The 20,437-nt window shown below is 25.7% G+C and overlaps 5 protein-coding genes across 5 annotated transcripts; 1 reads left to right on the top strand and 4 right to left on the bottom strand.

Annotated features, from left to right (window-relative positions):
* Positions 1-3,577: 3,577 nt before the first annotated feature.
* Positions 3,578-5,297, bottom strand: OCT59_028546 (uncharacterized protein; the record flags this gene model as incomplete). The annotated part of the gene is made up of 3 exons (XM_066147362.1): positions 3,578-4,416; positions 4,654-4,961; positions 5,041-5,297. 3 exons carry the CDS (start codon positions 5,295-5,297, stop codon positions 3,782-3,784), a joined length of 1,200 nt encoding a protein of 399 aa, XP_065994076.1. The 3' UTR covers positions 3,578-3,781.
* Positions 5,298-8,557: 3,260 nt separating this feature from the next.
* On the top strand, positions 8,558-10,283 carry OCT59_028545 (uncharacterized protein; the record flags this gene model as incomplete). The annotated part of the gene is made up of 2 exons (XM_066147361.1): positions 8,558-8,814; positions 8,898-10,283. The coding sequence occupies 2 exons, from the start codon at positions 8,558-8,560 to the stop codon at positions 10,063-10,065; spliced, it is 1,425 nt and encodes a 474-aa protein (XP_065994075.1). The 3' UTR covers positions 10,066-10,283.
* A 1,915-nt stretch (positions 10,284-12,198) lies between these two features.
* OCT59_028544 (uncharacterized protein) lies at positions 12,199-14,533 on the bottom strand (the record flags this gene model as incomplete). The annotated part of the gene is made up of 1 exon (XM_066147360.1): positions 12,199-14,533. The coding sequence occupies exon 1, from the start codon at positions 14,497-14,499 to the stop codon at positions 12,199-12,201; it is 2,301 nt and encodes a 766-aa protein (XP_065994074.1). The 5' UTR covers positions 14,500-14,533.
* Positions 14,534-18,457: 3,924 nt separating this feature from the next.
* On the bottom strand, positions 18,458-19,213 carry OCT59_028543 (uncharacterized protein; the record flags this gene model as incomplete). Its single annotated transcript, XM_066147359.1, has 2 exons — positions 18,458-19,002; positions 19,087-19,213. The coding sequence occupies 2 exons, from the start codon at positions 19,211-19,213 to the stop codon at positions 18,458-18,460; spliced, it is 672 nt and encodes a 223-aa protein (XP_065994073.1).
* A 105-nt stretch (positions 19,214-19,318) lies between these two features.
* OCT59_028542 (uncharacterized protein) lies at positions 19,319-20,129 on the bottom strand (the record flags this gene model as incomplete). The annotated part of the gene is made up of 3 exons (XM_066147358.1): positions 19,319-19,597; positions 19,832-20,028; positions 20,105-20,129. 3 exons carry the CDS (start codon positions 20,127-20,129, stop codon positions 19,319-19,321), a joined length of 501 nt encoding a protein of 166 aa, XP_065994072.1.
* Positions 20,130-20,437: the final 308 nt, after the last annotated feature.

Genomic DNA, 20,437 nt, shown 5'->3' with positions numbered 1-20,437 from the left:
TTTATATAATAGCTTTTTTATTATGCTTTTAATAGACTATTATTATATTCATATTAAAATTCTAATACAAAATTTAGGATTTTTTGCAAAGTTGTGATACTCAATATAAACTTGGATATCTTTATGAACTGACATTAATAAAGTAAAAGCATTTAAACGGCTGCAATAGGGAAATCTCAATGTACAAAAAAATCTTGCATATTTATATATGAAAAAGGCGAAGGAATTGACAAGAATATTGAATATGCTATTTATTGGTATAAGAATGTTTTAGAAAATGGATCAAGAGAACTTAAATATTCTTTTAAATCAAAAAAAGTAATCATTTTTACATTAGATTTATTATTCTGCTGTATTATATTATTTGATAAATTCTCTTAAGATTAATCTATTGGCTGGTATTTAAATTAATACTTTATTTCATTATCCATTTAATAACATTAAAGTTATTATTCAATCTGGCTCCCCAGTAGTAAGTAAATTTTGACTTTTTCAAAATTACTTCATAATTAGCAGGAGAAACTGAAGTTTTCTAATAAATTTACTTTTAAATTATACAAGTCACTTTTTTTATCCCTACAAGCAACCATTTGCCACGAATATAGCATACACATTTCCAAAAATAAAAGTTAGTTTACTTCGACCATATACCCTAAAAAAATGGTGTCCAGAATTTGTCTCGGTCATTTGATACGTACAACATGAAAGATTCAGGACACTGTGTTCATCAGGAAGTTTTCTTGTGTGATTTTATTATCCAGTATATGTTGTTCGTTTTATTTGTCCAGTATAGTCCAGAATTTTGTGTCTGGAATTTATCCGGTTTTATTTGTCCAGAATACCATGTCATAAATATGTCCTAATTTTTTTTTTGTGTTTCTCGTGTGAAAAAATTCCGGACAATATGCACATTTTATCATTTTTCCGATATTTCATGAAATACCGCCGGACACTTTATGAAAAAGAATGTCTTAAAATTGTTTATAGAGATATCTGGATTAAATTTCATTTAATCACCTCTTGGGTGCCGTACCACTCAAACTTGTCTCAAACATACTTAAAAAATTTCTGCAAACGTACTTGTAACTTCTTTTTGTATTGTTGCTCGAAATCATAGTCTGTTTATTTAAGGTCTTTCTTATTAGGCCATACTGTCACATGAGGATGATTTTAAAATAATACCAATCAACAAATTAATACTTTAGAAGTTTAGTCCTATTTTTGCAATTCTTGTAGAATATCAATATTTACTATTTATGACAATTTATTCTACCCTTTTGTGATCCGTGTCACGCCCTCTCTTTTTCATTTTTTTTATATGTATTCTGGGGACTTGGAAATTTTTTTGTTGTATACTTAAAATTTTGTTGATAAAATAAAAATATAAGAATACTCTATTCCGCAATTTTTGTAAACCAAAACTAAATGTGTCAAATTATTTTAGAATATTGAATAAAGAAGTGACGTATAATCGGTTTATCCAAAGTTCACGTATATATAAAGATTATTTTCTTGGATTGCTTTTTCTTAACATTGTTATCCTACATACAAAAAAAATAAAAAAAAAATCCTGAACAAAGGTTAAATCACATTATAGTTTAACCTTTTTATAATAATAATCTTTTTGTAGGTGCATTTGGAAATCGAAAAATATTGTATTTACTGTAACAAATTTTAATATTATTATTGAACAACTTTAACATGTTATATGTTAATTTATCAAACAATTGAAGCAACTTTTGCTGAAGGAGGAGAAATTAATAATTATGATGATGAGAATAACGACAATAGGGATAAAATAAAAAGTATTACTTATGTTATTTGGATCAAAACGTTCGTTTTAACATTTTAATTTACAAGTCATACTAATAAGGGAGTGTCATATAGTGGTGTGGGTTTAAATGTTTAATACGAAAATAATAAATTTTTTACTAAAATTATCTCAAAATTTTCTTGAAGCGTAAAAAGTACAAAAAGATTATTTATTATTACTTATTAGGTCAATATTAATTAATTACTTATTTTTAAATTAATTACTCTATTAATTAACTGGCTAAGCAATTCTTATTTATTTGTTTGTACCATGTCATGACTATTAAATATTTTTATATTTTATCTTGGTAAATTCAAATAATGAATATTTCAATTATTGATTAAAAATACTTAAAAGTTTTTAATATTCGTATCTTTAAACATTAGATTGGGTCTGGTCATCATTATATACTACTTGTTATAGGATCCAAAACAAACATGAATGAATCACAGACTCACATTATTATTAAAAAGTGAACACAAGTTAGATAGAAAAATTTCTTATACATTTGACGGAAGTTGGTTGTACAGTATTTGAATTTCATGTTTCCAATTTATTATGTTGTTCGTTCAAACAATGACATAAAAGTTTCGCATCAGAATTCCGCTTAAGTCTTAAGAAAGTTCTTAAACACAATTTAATTTAAAATTAGGTTAATTCCGGCCAGTATAAACTATAATTCTAACTTCCCTATTTGTGCTATGTTAAATTTGGTTCGACATAAGAATACCTAATGTTAACTTATAATTTGAAAGTAAATTACATCAATTAGAACAGCTCCAAATTAAGCTAAAGTTTTAAATTACAAATAATTCTACATTCAAGCTAAATAATAAAAAATTTATTAAGTAAAATTAGTTAATGAGTTAATGGGAAGACTCATGAGTAGCACGTATTTAGATTTCGTATTAACTCTTGATATAAAATACTTTTTCTAATGGAGTTCTCAAGTGTCTCCCTAAATGTGATAGCCTAATGATACTCAATCATTACGATCAATTTAAATAAAGATCACGATTATAGTTTGAGCAAGCACTCTTCGCTTACTTAATTATCATATTGTCCTTCAAAGAGTCGTAATAAATAAAGAAAACTATTCAACAAGCAAAAGAAAGATCTCCAGCGATAATTCAAAATGTTCTCCTTGTGGATTACACAAACCTTCAAATATTGAGGAGTCTCCAACTGTGTAACAATAAATTAGGCAAGAATAATGCGAAAATGAGCCGAAGTTTATTTGGAAGATTTCTATCCGGGATCCTGGTGATGCATATGAGGAACGATCTCTTTTTTCATATTTTCAAATTTTTGGACGAGATGGTTATGTTACGATCCATATGACTGACGTGCTTGAACGATCTCTTCTAATACTCCATCAATGATAATTGATAAATCAGCGTAACCCTATAGAAAAAAGATGTTTTGGGCTTCCAGATTTTATTCATCGGAATTGAAACTCACTTAATCTTTCATAACCGATTCATATTACTGTAATTAAAATTGAATAGAATGACATACAGAAAAATTTCAAGATTATCCTTTATGGTAAATGATATTCATTAGTTTGTTTAGTATTCAAAATAAATTTTCGAAAATATTCAATCACGAAAATTTATATTATGGTGTGCAAATTAAAAAGAAAATAGAAGGAGAAAATTTTGCTTACCGTAAAAAAGAATAAGTTTTTCAGACGATTTTATTTTCCCGAATATATTTTATTTACTTTTTTTTCAACTTTATTTAAATTCTAAATACGATTATTTGGTAAATAGGAAAAGGTAAGTTTATTTTTTATTGTTTCTGTATTGCTAAAGTTATTCTTCTTAATTTAACAAGATTATTAAATAAATATATATATAATATATATAATCAATTAAACAAATATATCAATACTAAGCTTTATTAATAATTATATTTTAATTAAAATGAGTAGTAGTAATTCAAAAAAACTCATCGCTATTAATTTTCCTACACAATTTGAAACACTTCACATTCTTCTATATCAAAGAAGCCTTCAGTAATTCTAATCGATGTTTCATAATGTGTTTTTATACTACAACAATACTCCTTATTCCAAGTATTATAACCCCAAATAGTAAGATCACCTCCACCAAATGATGGACCATAATGAGGATTATTTATTGTAGCATAATTCCCATTCGTTACACGACTTAAAATATAATTACCAATTTTATCATTGCTAAAAGAAAATATAAAATTATCTTTATTAGTGCCGTTACGGTCGTAACTTTTATCTAATTTATCTGATTTCCATACATTTGGATTATACCCCCCAAGAATTTCGTTACTGTCTTTCACTTTAACACATGTTACTGTGCGAGGTTTATTATCGCAAATTTCATGAAATTTATCTCGTGAATGTCCATCACGAGATGCGCGAAATAATAATTTAAATTCATACGAAGAAGCCAACTTGTCCGTGATTTCTAATCTATCGATCCATTTTGAGATTAATTCAATATGTTGATAAGTTATAATTTTTGAATCAATAGTTCTCTTATTTTCATCAATTATATCATATTCCGATTTATCAACTGGTTTGCTATTAGGATCTGAAAGACTTAAAAAAGCTTTTAATAAATCTTTATATAAATTTTTGGGAAATAATTTTTCATAAGGTAATACATTTTCTAAAAATTCTTTAGAAGTTAAATTATAAAATTTAATAAAAGGAATACATTGTTGTAAGGTATTCCTTAAACTTTTGAAATCATCTTTTGAAAAGTTTGTAAGGTCAGAAGGAAGGTCAGGATTTTGAGCAAGACCCCATTTAAGAACATTTTCCCAAATTTGAATTTCACTCATTTGACGATTATCACTTTGAATAATTGTAACTAAAAGTTTTTCTGGGATTGAAGAAAAATTTAAAGAATTAAATATCTTATCTGGTCCTTTAGAAATTAAATCAGTACAATATTTTTGAAGTTCTAAGAAAGAATCATTCTCAAAACTTGTTTGATATATCAAATTAAAATTTTGTTCCATCCAATTTGTTTTATTTTCAATCAAATAAAATTGTAAATATGTGATTAATTCTTGAAGATTAAGTACGCTAGCGGCAACTAAAACTTTAATTAAGTCTAAAGTATCATATTCATTCAAAGAAAGTTTTCCACCGTATATATACCTGAAATAAAGAAATATTCTTAAATTAAATATTATTAAAATAAAAATTTATTTAAGCTCCTTCTTTAAAAATTAATTACCTTAAAATTATTTGAAAGATTTCTGGTAAAATATTTGATAATTTAATATGAGACAAAGTTCCATCACTTTTCTTTTTATTCGTTGATAGAATTCTTCGCAAGTAAGAGGAACGATAATATAAAATGACCATGTGTGCACGAAAGACCTTTACATAAGGGTCATTACCAACTTCAATAGTAATATCATAATATTCTTCATCATTTAAAATTTCAAGTAAATTTTGTGATAATTTTGGTAAAAGTTTATTGTCATCCATTTTTTTTATAAATTTTTTGACGTAAGAGAAAAGAAAAGTAAAGTATTAATCCAAATGCGTAAATGTTAGACCTTATATAATTGCCATTGTACTTTGTGCAACATAACATTATATACTAAATTATGGACTAAAATAAATTTGGTTAAAACCTCCTGCATCGTGTCTCGTTGCTGCGTATAAATATTGGTTTACTGCGTTAAATAATGAAATCATAAAAAAGGTATAAAAAAATACAAAAAAGATAATTGTCACATGTTCAAGATATTTATGATTTTCATAACTAATATTACTATTTACTAATAATACACATTGAAATAACATGACATAAAATTTGGTATTATCCTTCGCTCATAATCCATAATTTTTTGAAATATCGTAAATATTATGTAAACGTGAATATTCTTTAAATAAAGTAAACGAGTTTTTCATCCCAAAATTAGATTTTTAGGTGATAGTGGTAATTGTACCTCCTCCGTCTAAAAAAGGAAAAAAAAAATACAAGAGAATTTTCTTATTTCCACGAGATTATAAAATTTATTCGTATCCACTAATTTGAAAACCGTAATAATTAAATTTACGTATTATGATGTTCCTTTTATTTATAAAAAATATAATAATTTATAAATCTATAAAATTCATATTTAAATCACTTAATCAGACAATGTTTATTTTGGCGTAAGTAAAAGTGACTCAAGATTTTAATAACCAAGTTAGTATACTACTTTTGATTGTAGCAGTATTCCGAACGACCGGACTATTAATTATATTAATTTTTAAATTCGCTTCTACAATATTTTGACTATAAATTTATAATGGATTAATGTATATTTTTTGACATTGTGTAGACAAGTTCCAATAATTTCATTCATTAACGTTATAAACCAACAAATTAGTTCAACCTTAAAAAAAGTATTTTAAATTCAAAAGTAGCGATAAAATTACGTTACCGTATACGTTATAATAGTTTTTAATGTGCCATAATTCAGGTCATTGAATCACTTTGAGATTTTGATGATAATAAAAATAACTTATAAAATTGAGAAATTTGAGAATTATTACTTACTACAATTGCAATGAGCGTAACATTTTCTGCAATTTTCACAAGCTTCTTTATATCTTATGGCGCCTTCACCAAATCTCGCGATACAGCGACAACTATCCCATACGTTTTGCCAGTACTTCCACAGCAATAGCAGCCTAATAATAAATAATAATAAATAAATTTTAATTAGTTTATAGTCTACGCACGCATAGGAGAATATTAGGCAAGTTAGAACTCATATCAAAATCTCAAGTGATTCAACGACCAATTTTACTCACACATTATATACATCTACGATTTGTAGAAGGAAGGAGAATACTGCCGCTTTAAATATTATTTTCAAATGATGAGATTAGATTTTGTACAATTATTATTACGATTATTTAAAACGAAAATGATCTGCTAAAGGCGTAAAGTCCTATGTCATGATTTTCATTTGAATATCAAAGCCACATTCCTTTAGCGGTTAATCAGGCATGTGTGTTCTTTGTCTCATTTCTATTCATATAATCACAATTTAAATAATATGATATTATTTATCTAATCTTTATCAACAGTGAACGCCCGATATAATGAAAAGTCCACGAGATAATTGTAGTTAATTTAAATAGTCTATAAAAAAAAGATATTTTTTTCTCAACATATTGAATTATTTAAACGATCAAAATTATAATTTATCTGTCCTTTTATCATTTGTTACGTTTAAATTAAAAATTATTTTAAAGTCGAGAATTTTACAATTCCAATTACCATGACACGGCACATAATAGTTTACTTTAAACCAGTTATGAGAGTAGGGATCGGAAAAGATTCGATTAAAATCGAAACTATCGAAAATCGATAAGAATCGATTTTAAATCGAATCTCGAATAAAAATCGAATCTACTTATTGTGGCGCAGTTTCGTTAATTTGACCGTAAATTATTATTTGTTCATAATAGTTAATTTTGGCCAAATTCATAATTCCGCCCGCGAATCACGTGACGGAACACAAACTTCCTAAAAAGGAAATTTTATCTCCCAATAAAATTCAGGTTGCTATCGCACAAGGTTGTACAAATTTCCAAAAAAGGAAATTTGTTCGTCGATCACTGTAATTTTTTGTAATCACGTGATATGTGTTTAAACACACCTATTATAAATAGTATAAAAAAAAATCGGTATTTGCGAAACGATTAATCGCGATTAATCGATTTTAGAATCGATTCTAATACTGGGAATCGATTCCAATCCCTATATGAGAGTCCAATTGAAAAATTTGGACTATTGGACTTGGACTAATTGGAGATAGTCTATTCCAAGATGCTTATAGTCCCGGTACTTTTTGAGTTAATTCATTAATATTATTAATCCAACAATTTTATTTCAAGCTTAAATTGATTATTTTTGATTCTTCTAAATCTTCAAACTAAATTGTTATATATGAATAGTTCAATCGTCCAATTGTTCAATTGTTCATTGGTCCAAAAAGTTATTATTACAACTTTCTAATTAAATCCGTCAAGAAATAAATAATCAAATTCAAAATTATTCTTCCTTTTATCTTTCATCCCAATCCTTGTTGTTTCGTATTAATAACTGAATTTAATCAAGAATGACCGTTAAACGACGAATAATTAATTCAACAAATTATATTTTAAAGATTTTATTTTAAAGATTTTTTTTAATGTTGGATTTAAGAATTTCTATGAATTCTTATCTAATTTCTTTTTTAGATTTATTTTTTATACCTTTATTCAAATTTTTACGTGAATAATAAATAATAGAAATAATTTATTTATCGCACGTGCGATGCAAATTTTTATGTTTATCATTGCCATTTTAAGGGGGGTGGCGATGTATAAGCAGGTTGATCAACCTAAATAATTTACAAAAAAGGAAAGTGGCGATGCATCGCACGTGCGATGAATAAATTTACTCTAAATAATATATCTTAAAGTTTCGTTATTACTGTAATTGTAGAAAAACTAAAACCGTGATAGCTAATATTGGTAATTAATAATTTTACAGGAAAATTATATAATTATTCTTATCAAAATACCAGATGCTCTATTACGTTATAATTGTTTACGATCAAGTCGATCAACGCCGATCAATACTAACATGCTAGATCATTATAGTATATGTGGCGTAAAATAATGTCGTTCAAATATATAAGGCCGAACATTTAACAAATTTAGAATAATTCTTTTTCTTTCCGCCGCCGAAATTATAAAACATGGAGGATAATAAACTTTTACCAAAATTATCACGAAATTTACTTGAAATATTAAATGATGAAGAATATTATGATATTACTATTGAAGTTGGTAATGACCCTTACGTAAAGGTCTTCCGTGCTCACATGGTTATTTTACATTATCGTTCTCCTTACTTGCGAAGAATTTTGTCAACTAATAAAAAGAAAAATGATGGAACTTTGACACATATCAAATTATCAAATATTTCACCTGAAATTTTTCAAATAATTTTAAGGTAAAACAAATGATATTTAGGTTATTCTTTTTTTATTGATTTTATTAATAATGTATATATACTGTATATTTTTTTTATTTTAGGTATATTTATGGTGGAAAACTTTCTTTAAATGATTATGATAATTCGGATATAATTAAGGTCCTAGTTGCCGCTAATGAACTTAGTATTCAGGAATTAGTTTTATATTTACAATTTTTTTTGATCGAAAACAAAGTAAACTGGATGGAGAATAATTTTAATTTCGTTTATCAAACAAGTTTTGAAAATGATTCATTCTCGGAACTTCAAAAATATTGTATTAATTTAGTATCTAAAGAGCCAATTAAGATATTTAAATCATTAAATTTCTCTTCAATTCCAGAAAAACTTTTGATTTCAATTATTCAAAATGATAATCTTCAAATAAGCGAAATTCAAATTTGGGAAAACGTACTTAAATGGGGACTTGCTCAAAATCCTGAACTTCCTTCTGATATCACAAATTTTTCAAAAGATAATTTTAATACTTTAAAGAATACCTTACAACAATGTATCCCTTTTATTAAATTTTACAATTTAACTTCTAAAGAATTTGTTGACAAAGTATTTCCTTATAAAGAAATTTTACCTGAAGAATTATGTACGGATTTATTAAAAGCTTTTTTAACCCTTTCAAATCCTGATAGTAAGCCAATCGACAAATCAAAATCTCAAATAACTAAAGAAATTGGGTTAAAAACTGTTGATTCAAAAATTATTACATCTCAACATGCTGAGTTAATCCTAAAGTGGATCAATAGATTAGAAATTACAGATAAGTTAACTTCATCATATGAATTCAAATTATTATTTCGCGCATCCCGTGATGGACATTCATCAAAAAAATTTCACGAAATTTGTGATCATATATCTCGTACAGTTACAATTATTAAAGTGGAAGATAGTAACGAAATTCTTGGGGGTTATAATCCAATCGAATGGAGATCTGATGAAAGCTTTGGAATTACTAAAGATAGTTTTATATTTTCTTTTACCAATGATAGAATTGAAAATTATATTTTAAGCCGTGTAGTGGATGAAAAAGATGCTATATGTAATTGCTCTTTTTATGGTCCATCATTTGGTAGAAGTGATCTTATTACATGGGAATTTGATGATGATGATAATTATAATTATTGTTCAAAATCTTCTTATGAAAAATCGATTAGAAAAACTGAAGGTAATTTCGATATAAAGGAATGTGAAGTATTTCAAGTTAGTTGTGATTGAAAATTTACTTCTCTATCATTCATACTCTTTGAAAAACATTTATAAAGAACATAAAAGGGTTGAATTCGCTACTTACTATATTTACTATATAGTCTAAGTTGGGAGCTAGTTTTTATATTTTTTTTATCCTTGTATAAATTAATAAATATTATAAACCGATCTAAGTTAATTAAAATAAAAGCTAAGTTGGTGTAACTGTTCCAAAATTATAATTTATTAACTCATCAAATGTGAAAATCATTTAAAGTATATTAAATAAAGGAAGTTTTAAAAATACAGGAAACAGTAAAAAAGTAAATAATCAACTATTTTTATAGCGAATTTTGATATAATGAATTTCACAATACAACAAATTTTCAGCATGGTACCCGATTTTAACATAAGAAAAAGTTCTTGTCAATTGAATATCACTAATTAATTTTATATATCGTTTAATGAAGTTATTTTTATAACTTGCACAAAAATAACCCTTTATATGACGTATTTCATTTAAATGAATTTGTTCTTCGTATATAAATGAAGATTTTTTACAAGATAAATTTTGGCAAAATGTAATTTGCGACAAATTGCGACCCCGGTCGCCATGGTAAAGTTGATATAATACAAAAAAGTGTATCACGTGTAATATCACGATGCATTACTTGTAAATACATGTAAAACATGGCAGTTTGTAAATATCACGTCTTATCACGAAATTATCATACTTCACTGATTTCTTGGCGAAATCTTTTTTTCCAATAGAGCTACTAGTTCAAGAAGTAGGATTAGCTTTCACAAAAAAATTAAAACATTATGGTTAAGTTTAAATTTTTAAATGAGCGTCAATTTTGCAAACGAATACATATAATAAAAGACGCGTATAGTTTATTTTTATTACGTTTATCATAAATAATTAATATTCACCCGAGACTGTACATGTATAATGACCCACGAAGTTTTTTGATCGCTTTCCATTATTTTTTTTTTAAAAAAAAATAAGAATCTCAAATTTTCTTTTTTTTTTTTGTTTAATAAAGGAATCAAAGATGAAAATTCAATTTTTTTGGGAAATTGGAAGTCAGTATTGGGATTTAAATCAATTACGTTATTTAAAGACATAAAAAGCGAAGCTCAATAAAAAAGAGGAAAAAAATTTAATAAATTTATATTATCAGACAAGAAATTTGAACGTTTAAAAAAATAAACAATTTATAATCCATGAACCTTTTTTTTTTACTTTTAAAAATTATGTTCCCACGAAAAATATTTCAATTTAAAATTTGTTAATCACACACATAATTGATTTAATTTTTTTTTTTATAAATAACGAATGATATGAAGGACGCGTTTATAATTTTTATCTTCTAAATATAACCTTGATTAGATGGGATCATATTAAAAATGGCTGTGAATTTAAAATTTCTATGGTGTTAAAAGAAAGCAACCTTTTTATTTAAAACAAATAAAATTATATAAGGCAATTATTCAGAACGTTCAAAAAATAACTGACTCTGTTAAATTAAAGAATAAATAGTTAAAATATTTTCTAAAAAATGATTACACTATGGGAAAATAAGAAATCTATACATGTTTGTTTTGCGAAAGTAGTAAGCCAATGAAAGTAGAAAGTTTAAAGTTATATATAAACGTGATTATTTGATGGTTCTCTAGCGTAACGTTAATTCTGAGCTGGTTGATCTCCCTATACCATCATTCGTCTGTCTTAATGGCCACTACAAGATGATTTAATTCTTTTTATTTTTAGGCTAGTTTGTTGAGTTATAGAATTGCTGCTCCAGACTCAATTGGAACCGTTCACTTGTTTTATTATTGAATACTGCTTAGTTTAATAATGAACGAAGATTAACATCATAACAGTAAAATGATTATTACTACCTCAATTAGTGATCAGAATAGTAAAGATTTATAAAGATGATGAAATTGATAAATAAAGCCATCATAAAAATTGATAATTTCATTAAATAAAACTGTCATAAAATACGGAAATTATTTAAATTAATTGAAAAAAAAATAATTTATTACTGTGTAATACAAAATGACAATCTAAAATTTTATTATAAGTCGATTCTTTTTACTTATAAATTAAGTAATCATATAATCATAGAAAATAAATATCTGAAGATATCAAATAGGCTAAATTTTTTGTAAAAGAGAATCGAACTTCTCTTGAACATCTAAACATCCATTTTCTACGACTTTCTTATACCAATAAATAGCATTTTCTATATTTTTATCAGTCCCTTCACCTTGTTCATAAAAAGATGCAAGGTTTATTTGTGCATCAGTGTTTCCTCCTTCTGCTGCTATTTTATATAACTCGAACGCCTTCGCTTTATCAACATCAGTGCCAATTCCTTTTTCATAATAATACCCAAGTTTATATTGAGCAGCATTAAATCCTTGATCAGCTGATTTTTTATAAAATTCAAACGACCTGACTTCATTATCACAAATACCTATGCCTAATTCATAAAAATTACCCAACTTATATAATGCGAATTTATTGTCATTTTCTGCAGCTTTATGGTACCAATAATTAACTTTATCTAAATCATACTTTAATTCTTCATCACTTTCGATAAAATCAACTTGTATATTACTTCCAGCTGCTTTATTATATAATTCAAATCCTTTTTCTTTATTAACTTCAGTTCCAATACCATTTACATAAAAATATCCTAGCAGAAATTTCGAATCATTATATCCTTTTTTGGCCGATTTATTAAAATATTCAAACGCTTTAACCGGATCTTTATTCACACCATTTCCTAATTCATAACATTCACCTAAATTATATAATGCTACTTCATATTCTTTTTCTGCTGCTTTCATATACCAATAAATAGCTTTTTCTAAATCCTTTTCCGTACCTTTACCCGTATGGTACAAAAGTCCAAGGTTATTTTGTGCAATCACGTGTCCTTTATCAGCTGCTATTGTATATAACTCAAATGCTTTTGTATTATTAATTTCACTACCAATTCCACAGCCGTAGCAATATCCAAGCTCAAATTGAGCATCTAGATATCCTTGATCAGCTGATTCTTTGAAATATTCAAATGCTTTGTTTTCATCTTTTTCCACTCCTTCTCCAAATTTATAACATCTTCCCAAGTTATATTTTGCTCCACTGTGTCCATTTTCTGCTGCTTTAGTATACCAGTAAATTGCTTCCTTTTGGTTAAACCTGTTTCTATACACATTTCCAAGATTATATTGTGCAATTTTATGTTCTTTTTTAGCAGCAATTTTATATAATTCAATTGATTTTATTTTATTAATCTTCGTCCCAATTCCTACATCATAACAGTATCCAAGTTCAAATTGGGCATCCAAATATTCTTGATCAGATGATTTTTTATAATATTTAAAAGCTTTATTTTCATCTTTTTCTATACCATTCTCTCCATTCACATAAATTTTGCCTATATTGTATTGTGCGACTTTATTTCCATTTTCTGCTGCTTTTTTATACCAATAAATAGATCGTTCTAAATCTTTTTCCGTTCCGATTCCATATTGATAATAAATACCTAACGTATTCTGTGCAAGCGAATATTCTCCTTTAGCAGATTTAATATAATATTCAAGAGCTTTCTTATCATCTTTGTTCGTTCCTATTCCATTTTGATAACAATCACCTAAATTATACTGCGCATATAGATCGCCTTCATTAGCAGCTTTTAAATATAATTCAAATGCCTTGTTTTCATCTTTTGTTATTCCTATCCCATTTTGATAACAATAACCTAAATTATTTTGTGCACTAGAATTTCCTCCTTCTGCCGATTTTAAATAACATTCTAATGCTTTAAACTCATCCTTGCTTTTTCCTATTCCAAATTGAAAACAGTAACCTAAATTATTTAATTTAATTAATTTTTTCTTTCTGATATCTTCCATTTGATTTTGATTAAAATTATCTGGTGATTCAAAATACTTCTCTATAGTACCTATCTCATCTTTATGTAAATTTATTTTTAATCCATTAAAATATTCAAAGTGGTCGTACGACATATTTTCCAATTTCTTTGCAATCGAACCTTTTTTACCCATAATAATATCTTTATAATAATAAAATGATAATAAATATTTTGCAATAATAATATTAAGTAAATGATACATAGAATTAATACCGTCTTTATTAATCGATAACGAATATAATTTCAAAGAATTATTTTTATGTTCATAAAAAAATCCTATTAAACTTGAAAACCAATTTTCACTTTCTTCATGATTTTTCATTAAATTTAAAATTATTTCAGGACTTTTTTCATTATCATTAAAATAATCTTTTATCCATTCCTTTAAAATATGTTCATATTTTGAATAATATTCTATTCTTATAACTTGACGATAAAAATCTTTTAAAAATTCTTTCAAAAAGTTTTCATCCTCTTTCGAAATAATAATAATATTATTATTTAAAGACATTGTTTACTATTAGAAAAGTTTGAAGAGATAGCCTGAAAGAAAAGAAAGTTGCCATTTCACGCACTTCATGCACGCAATTGTGAAACTGTAGATCGTTTCACAATTTAAGTTACGTTACATCTTGCTCCGCATTACGTAAATAAGCATTGCGCATATAAATATTAAGTCATAGTATCACACAAGTACAATTACCTTTTTCGAGCAAATCATTTCCTTAAACATTGTTTTTAATTATTAATTCACTATGAAAATTATTTAGATCATTACGTAAATCGGTTTGCGTTTGATCTTTTTAGGCGAAATATCAAAAATAATTTATATCAATTTATTAATTATCGGTTCATGAATCAATTCACATAGCCGATCATTATGGACCGATTTGACCCGGAGGACGACTTTTTCTAGTGATATTATTAATTTTTGGGCGCAGTATTAAATTTAATTTAGGTGTATAAAATTGTAAAATGTTTTAAATTTACTACGGTCCGGAATTAACCTTAAACTACCATTTAGTTGACCACACTGAGGTCCGAAATTGACCCTCAACTACCATTTTAAGTGTGATCCGGAATAATATCATTTGAGTAACCAATGTGATCTGTGGCAAAGTAGAATTATCAGATGATTTATTGTGTAGATTTATCCAGAGAGCGTTGAAAATCTAAGTTTGATATTTTTGGAAGTTTTTATTTTAATTGGTTTAGTTAATATTTAATTAATTTTAGAAAGGGAAATTTTATTTTGAATTTAATTGGTTCCTTTAGAATTTTATTTTCATTTAAATAGGTTTTGAAAGTATTTTACGTTTGTTTAACAAATTTTTATCTTTTGAACTTGTGAACGTATTTTCATTAACGACTAATAAAACTTACTTTATGCATACCAACTGGTGGCAATGATTTAATAAATCATGCACGTAAGGATGCAGGATGGTCTCTACAGTAACCAATAATTTAAGGGCGAAGTAATACTTTGTTTATTAGTTAATGATAAATAAGCCTGTACATATAAAACTAATTAAGAATATGAACAGAATTATAGGTAAATAAAAAAAAACATGATGACAAAAATATGATGACAATGAAGTCAAATTAGCATTTTTGGTATAGTAAATTTCGTAATTTTTAATAAACCTTTTACTAATATAGTTTTAAAAGGTACTTTTAAGATATTATTTAATGGATTTTATTTCCGGTTAAAATTAAAAAGTTAATTGATGTATTAATTATAATGCCATTATTATTTAGTTAGCTAACAATGATGTTTTCACTGTAAACATTTTCTCTTAAAGGAAATAGCCTGTGTAAAATTGGTGAGGAGTTAATATTTTCATTATACCTTATAGTATTTTTAGTTTAATGTATAAATGATGACTCAAAAGATATTCCTAAGTGATAAGTGATAATTAATTATGTTTAGTCAGAATTCTTTGTATATGAAAGTTGATATTGGGCTTTTATTTTTCTTATTGAATAATTGTGAAGATTTCTAATGACTGTTCGAACTGCGTGTCGTAAATTTGAAATCTGCGTTTTCCCCATAGATAAGTTGATCAATTTTTAACCAAATCAAATTTTTATTGAAAGGACTTTGAGATTTGATTTTTTTTTATCCAAATGTTTAATGTAATTCTTATAAACTCAAATCCATTTATAAATTGAACAAGTCAAAATTACATGTGAAATCTATGTTTCCTCCACATAAATCTTGAAATTTTACAAACAATTCCTAAGCATTGTCAATTAGTCAAAATTTGGCAATATTTTGAATGAATTTGCGCCACTTTTTTTTATGCATTATAAAAGTACCGGCTAGAAAGCCTCAAATTTTATATTTATATACTTTACATATGGCTATTTTAGATATAGATGGCTATACTAGGGATGAAATCGAATTATTTTGTTTAAAAGATGAAGTAAATGAATTTAAATTACATAATATTATAGTTCAATCATATGATAATTTTATATATTAATAATGTATATATAAAAGATAATTTTAATAAACAAAGACTTATGTATTTATTTTAAAGGATGGAATTTGAAAAGTTTTGGTATAAGGTCACATGTATTAATATATTCTTTAAAAAAAATTAATTGAAAAAATATGGATTTTTTTTTATTTGATTAAAATAAAGAATAAAAAGTATAGAATAGTAAAAAATAAAAAAAAAGGAATTTCATAAAAAAGTTAAAAAGATTTTGTTAATAGACAATAAGAAATAAAAAGAATAGAATAAAGAATAAAAAAATATAAGTTTAGAAAGGATTTAATACTGTGAATTGTTAATAAGTATAACAGAAAGAGAATAAAAGGAATAAAGAAAATTTTACAGTGTGTAAAGTATCTAGGTAATAGATTAAAAGATTAATATTAAAAGTTAAAGTAATTTTCATTGGATTTTTTTTTTTTTTTTTTTAACAAAGGAAAAATTTATTATAAAAGAAAAATATACAAAATTGAACTAATCTAGTTTAAATACAAGATCGAATAAAAACTAATAAAAAACTTGGTGACTTAAGAATATGTGTTCAAAAGAACTATCTACCATCATGCCTGCCCAAATACTTTCACATGCATAAAACATCCTACTGGTATTTGTACATCCTTTGGTGACTAGCTCAAAGATATTTCTCTATAAAAAAAAAATAAAACTATAACATAAAACAATTCTAAACCCTAAAAAAATCTAGTATATCCTAAATTAATTTATGTAAAACATCTAAAATTTCTGCTAAGACCTTAGATCGTGATGTTTTATGGGACTTATCTTTCTTCTGCTTTTTATGCTTCTCAGATTTTGTCTCTTGTGGTTTCTTTTTAGAATTCTTAGAAGTAATTTTCATTGGATTAGTACACAGTGAAATTCGATAAACCGGATCTGTCAGTTCCACTAAAAATATCTGGTTTATCGGGATATCCGGTTTAGCGAAAAAATTTCGATATATTGGAAATCTATTATACAGAATTTTTAAAAAATTTTCATGCTAATAAAATTAATATACACTATAATTAAATTTTTCATCTTAGTTTTAAGTCATAGAGGTCATGAAAATGAATATAAAATATTTTAATTAAATATATAAGTAATACAAAACTTCAGCCGGAATTAAGATTTTTATAATTCTGGCCAAAATTAAGATTTAACGCATCACGTTACTTAAATTTTATTGGTTAATGATCACGTGATCCAGTTTATCGAATCATTTTTTACTATAGCTGGTTAGAAAATTGATCCGTAATAGCGAATATCGAGCTTTTACTAGTAAACTCCGGTATATTGAACCTAGTATTTTAATATACGTGATTTGGTTCCAGCAAAAAAGTCCGGTTTAGGCCCAAATCCGGTTTATTGAAGATCCGGTTTATCGAATTTCACTGTGTACTATTTTGCCCATATAGTTGCTCATATTGATTAGATTCAAACTGTTAATGAATATGATAACTAAATAATAAATTATTTAAAATATAGTAATAATAAATTGAAAGTAGTAAATAAAGAAAAAATTTTAATAAATTGTTAAGAAAAAATAAAAGAATTAAAAGAATAGAATAGTAAAAAATAAAAACAAGGAATATTGGATCAAATGAAACATTTCAATTGGCATTTAATCGCTTCCATAGAATTGCAACTTTCAATTAAATCTTCAAATTCCTGCCCCATCTTTTGATGCATCAATCTACTTTTAATAGAAAGAATAGAATAAATAATAAAAAAATAAAAGATATTTAATACTGTAAATTGTTAATAAACAACAGAAAGAAAATAGAAGGAATAAAGTATAAACTATAAACAATTAGTAAGTAAAAATAAGAAAAGAATAAAAAAAAAATAAAAAATTAAAATTTGTTAAATTTAAAGAATATAACATAATCTAGATTAATGTTTTCAAAACTTAATAAATTTAGACTATTAATATTTTAAATCTTATTAAATATATAGTTAGTTGTTACTTCATTAGTAGATCTCCCGCCATAAAATGCAACGAAAACCAATTACTAATATAACAAATCCCGTTAACTTATTAGGTTTAGATTTTGTTATTTCAACACGCTCATCAAATACTCCTGAGCTAGAATAATTTATAGCTTTTCCTTTTGAAATTGTTTTCATATATAAATTTAATTGATTCGACCCCTTATTTAATATTTCATCTATAGTTGTCAAATTTGTTTTTTTTTCTTCCTTTGACCAATATGTATATGATCTGTTTAATACAGATTCTTCATTTTCCTTTTCAAGTATTTTATCTAGATCTTCAAGTTCATTTGCACCAAACTTAATTTTCTGATTTAAATTATTAATAAGTCCAACTAATGATATATATTTCAATTCTAAAATAACATTATTATCTCCTTCACTACTTAAAATAAAAATATCTGAATAACCAAAACGACCTGAGCCTTTTTGCTTTTTACCATTGATTACTAATGAAAGTTCTGGAATACAATACTTTAATGGCAAAAGATTCTCTACAATTGCTTGAAGTACAGGTTCATTTGCTTATGATAGAGACATTCGTGATCTTGTTAGTAAAGAAGTTTTTAGAATTTTAATAAAAGGTATGATATTATTTGTAATAAGACTTTCATATGCTGAAGCAACAAGAAGCGTATTATCAACAACTTGGACATATGCTAAATTATTCTTGTTTTGTTTTAGAATTTGGCTTTGTTTCTTCCAGTGTTCTAATAATGGATAATCATTAAACATAATTTAATAATATAAATATTATATATATATATAATGCAAAAAAGAAATAATCTAAATATTATAACTTACCATTAGATGAACTTTCTGTATCAATATTATCATCTCTTACTCTTTTTCCCTTTTGTTTAACTTGAAGAGTAATTTTTTCGGTTGAGAAATTTCAGATGATTTTATATTAGATGTCTCATTTAACTGAGATGTAACATTAGGAGCTAAACTTTCTTTTTTATATGTCCTAATAATCCTATTCAGTTGAGAAATTTCAGATGATTTTATATCAGATGTTTTATCAGAAGGGACTAAATTTTCTTTTTTATGTTCCTTAATAATCCTTTGCCAAAAATTTTGCAAAAACTTTATACAACGAAAGTGTTCTTCATTTACCTATTATAAGAAAGAAATTATTAGCAGTGCATCAATATTTATTTAGTGATAAAAGAAGGTACATAGCCAATTCCTCCTCCAGAATTAGCAGACTTGTATCAACTACAAAATTAGGGTGCCCAAAAATGAGGTCTATGGATTGGTTACCAAGATGTCAAAATCAGTAATTCTCCTAAGTCAAAACGCATCCAACTTAGGAGTTACCCTAACTTTGCAAAATAAAAAATGACTCACCTTATTTTTTATTACAACATAAGTTTCCTGATTAAACAGAGATTTTGCCTCCCAAAGAAAGTGATAAAACCAAATAGTATCAAGCCTATCACATGTATCTGTAGGTGATATCAAAGCAGTGATGAATTTACTGCTAAATTTCAAAAATCCACAATATGATGATTTACTACCTTGTTCTTTTAAATATTCAATTAGAACTAAATAGAAGTTGGTTAATAACTAAGTATCTTTGAAAGTAAATATTACAAATTAAGTACGTTTCATTGGACTTACTATTTTGACCAGGATAGTTGCTCATATTGATTAGATTCAAATTACTAAAAAAGTAGGATAAATAATGAATTATTTAAAATGGTAAAGATATTTAAAATGGTAAAGAAATAAAGAATTTGATGGGTATTTTAGTTATATATATATGTATTTTTTGTATGAGTCAATATTACCATGCATTTGTCAGTAATTAATTAAGAACATGTAATATATTTTATTGTAGGCAGCATGACTTGAACTGACACATTGATGTGAATAAGAAGTACATTATTAGTCAAATTAAATAATGCACAATTAAATACTATATTACATATTCTTTGTTAATATGAGTCAATA

Source organism: Rhizophagus irregularis, chromosome 8, assembly GCF_026210795.1.
Source record: "Rhizophagus irregularis chromosome 8, complete sequence".
Lineage (NCBI taxonomy): Eukaryota > Fungi > Glomeromycota > Glomeromycetes > Glomerales > Glomeraceae > Rhizophagus > Rhizophagus irregularis.
Note: the sequence above shows the minus strand (reverse complement) of the source record. Positions and strands in the feature narration are given on the sequence as shown.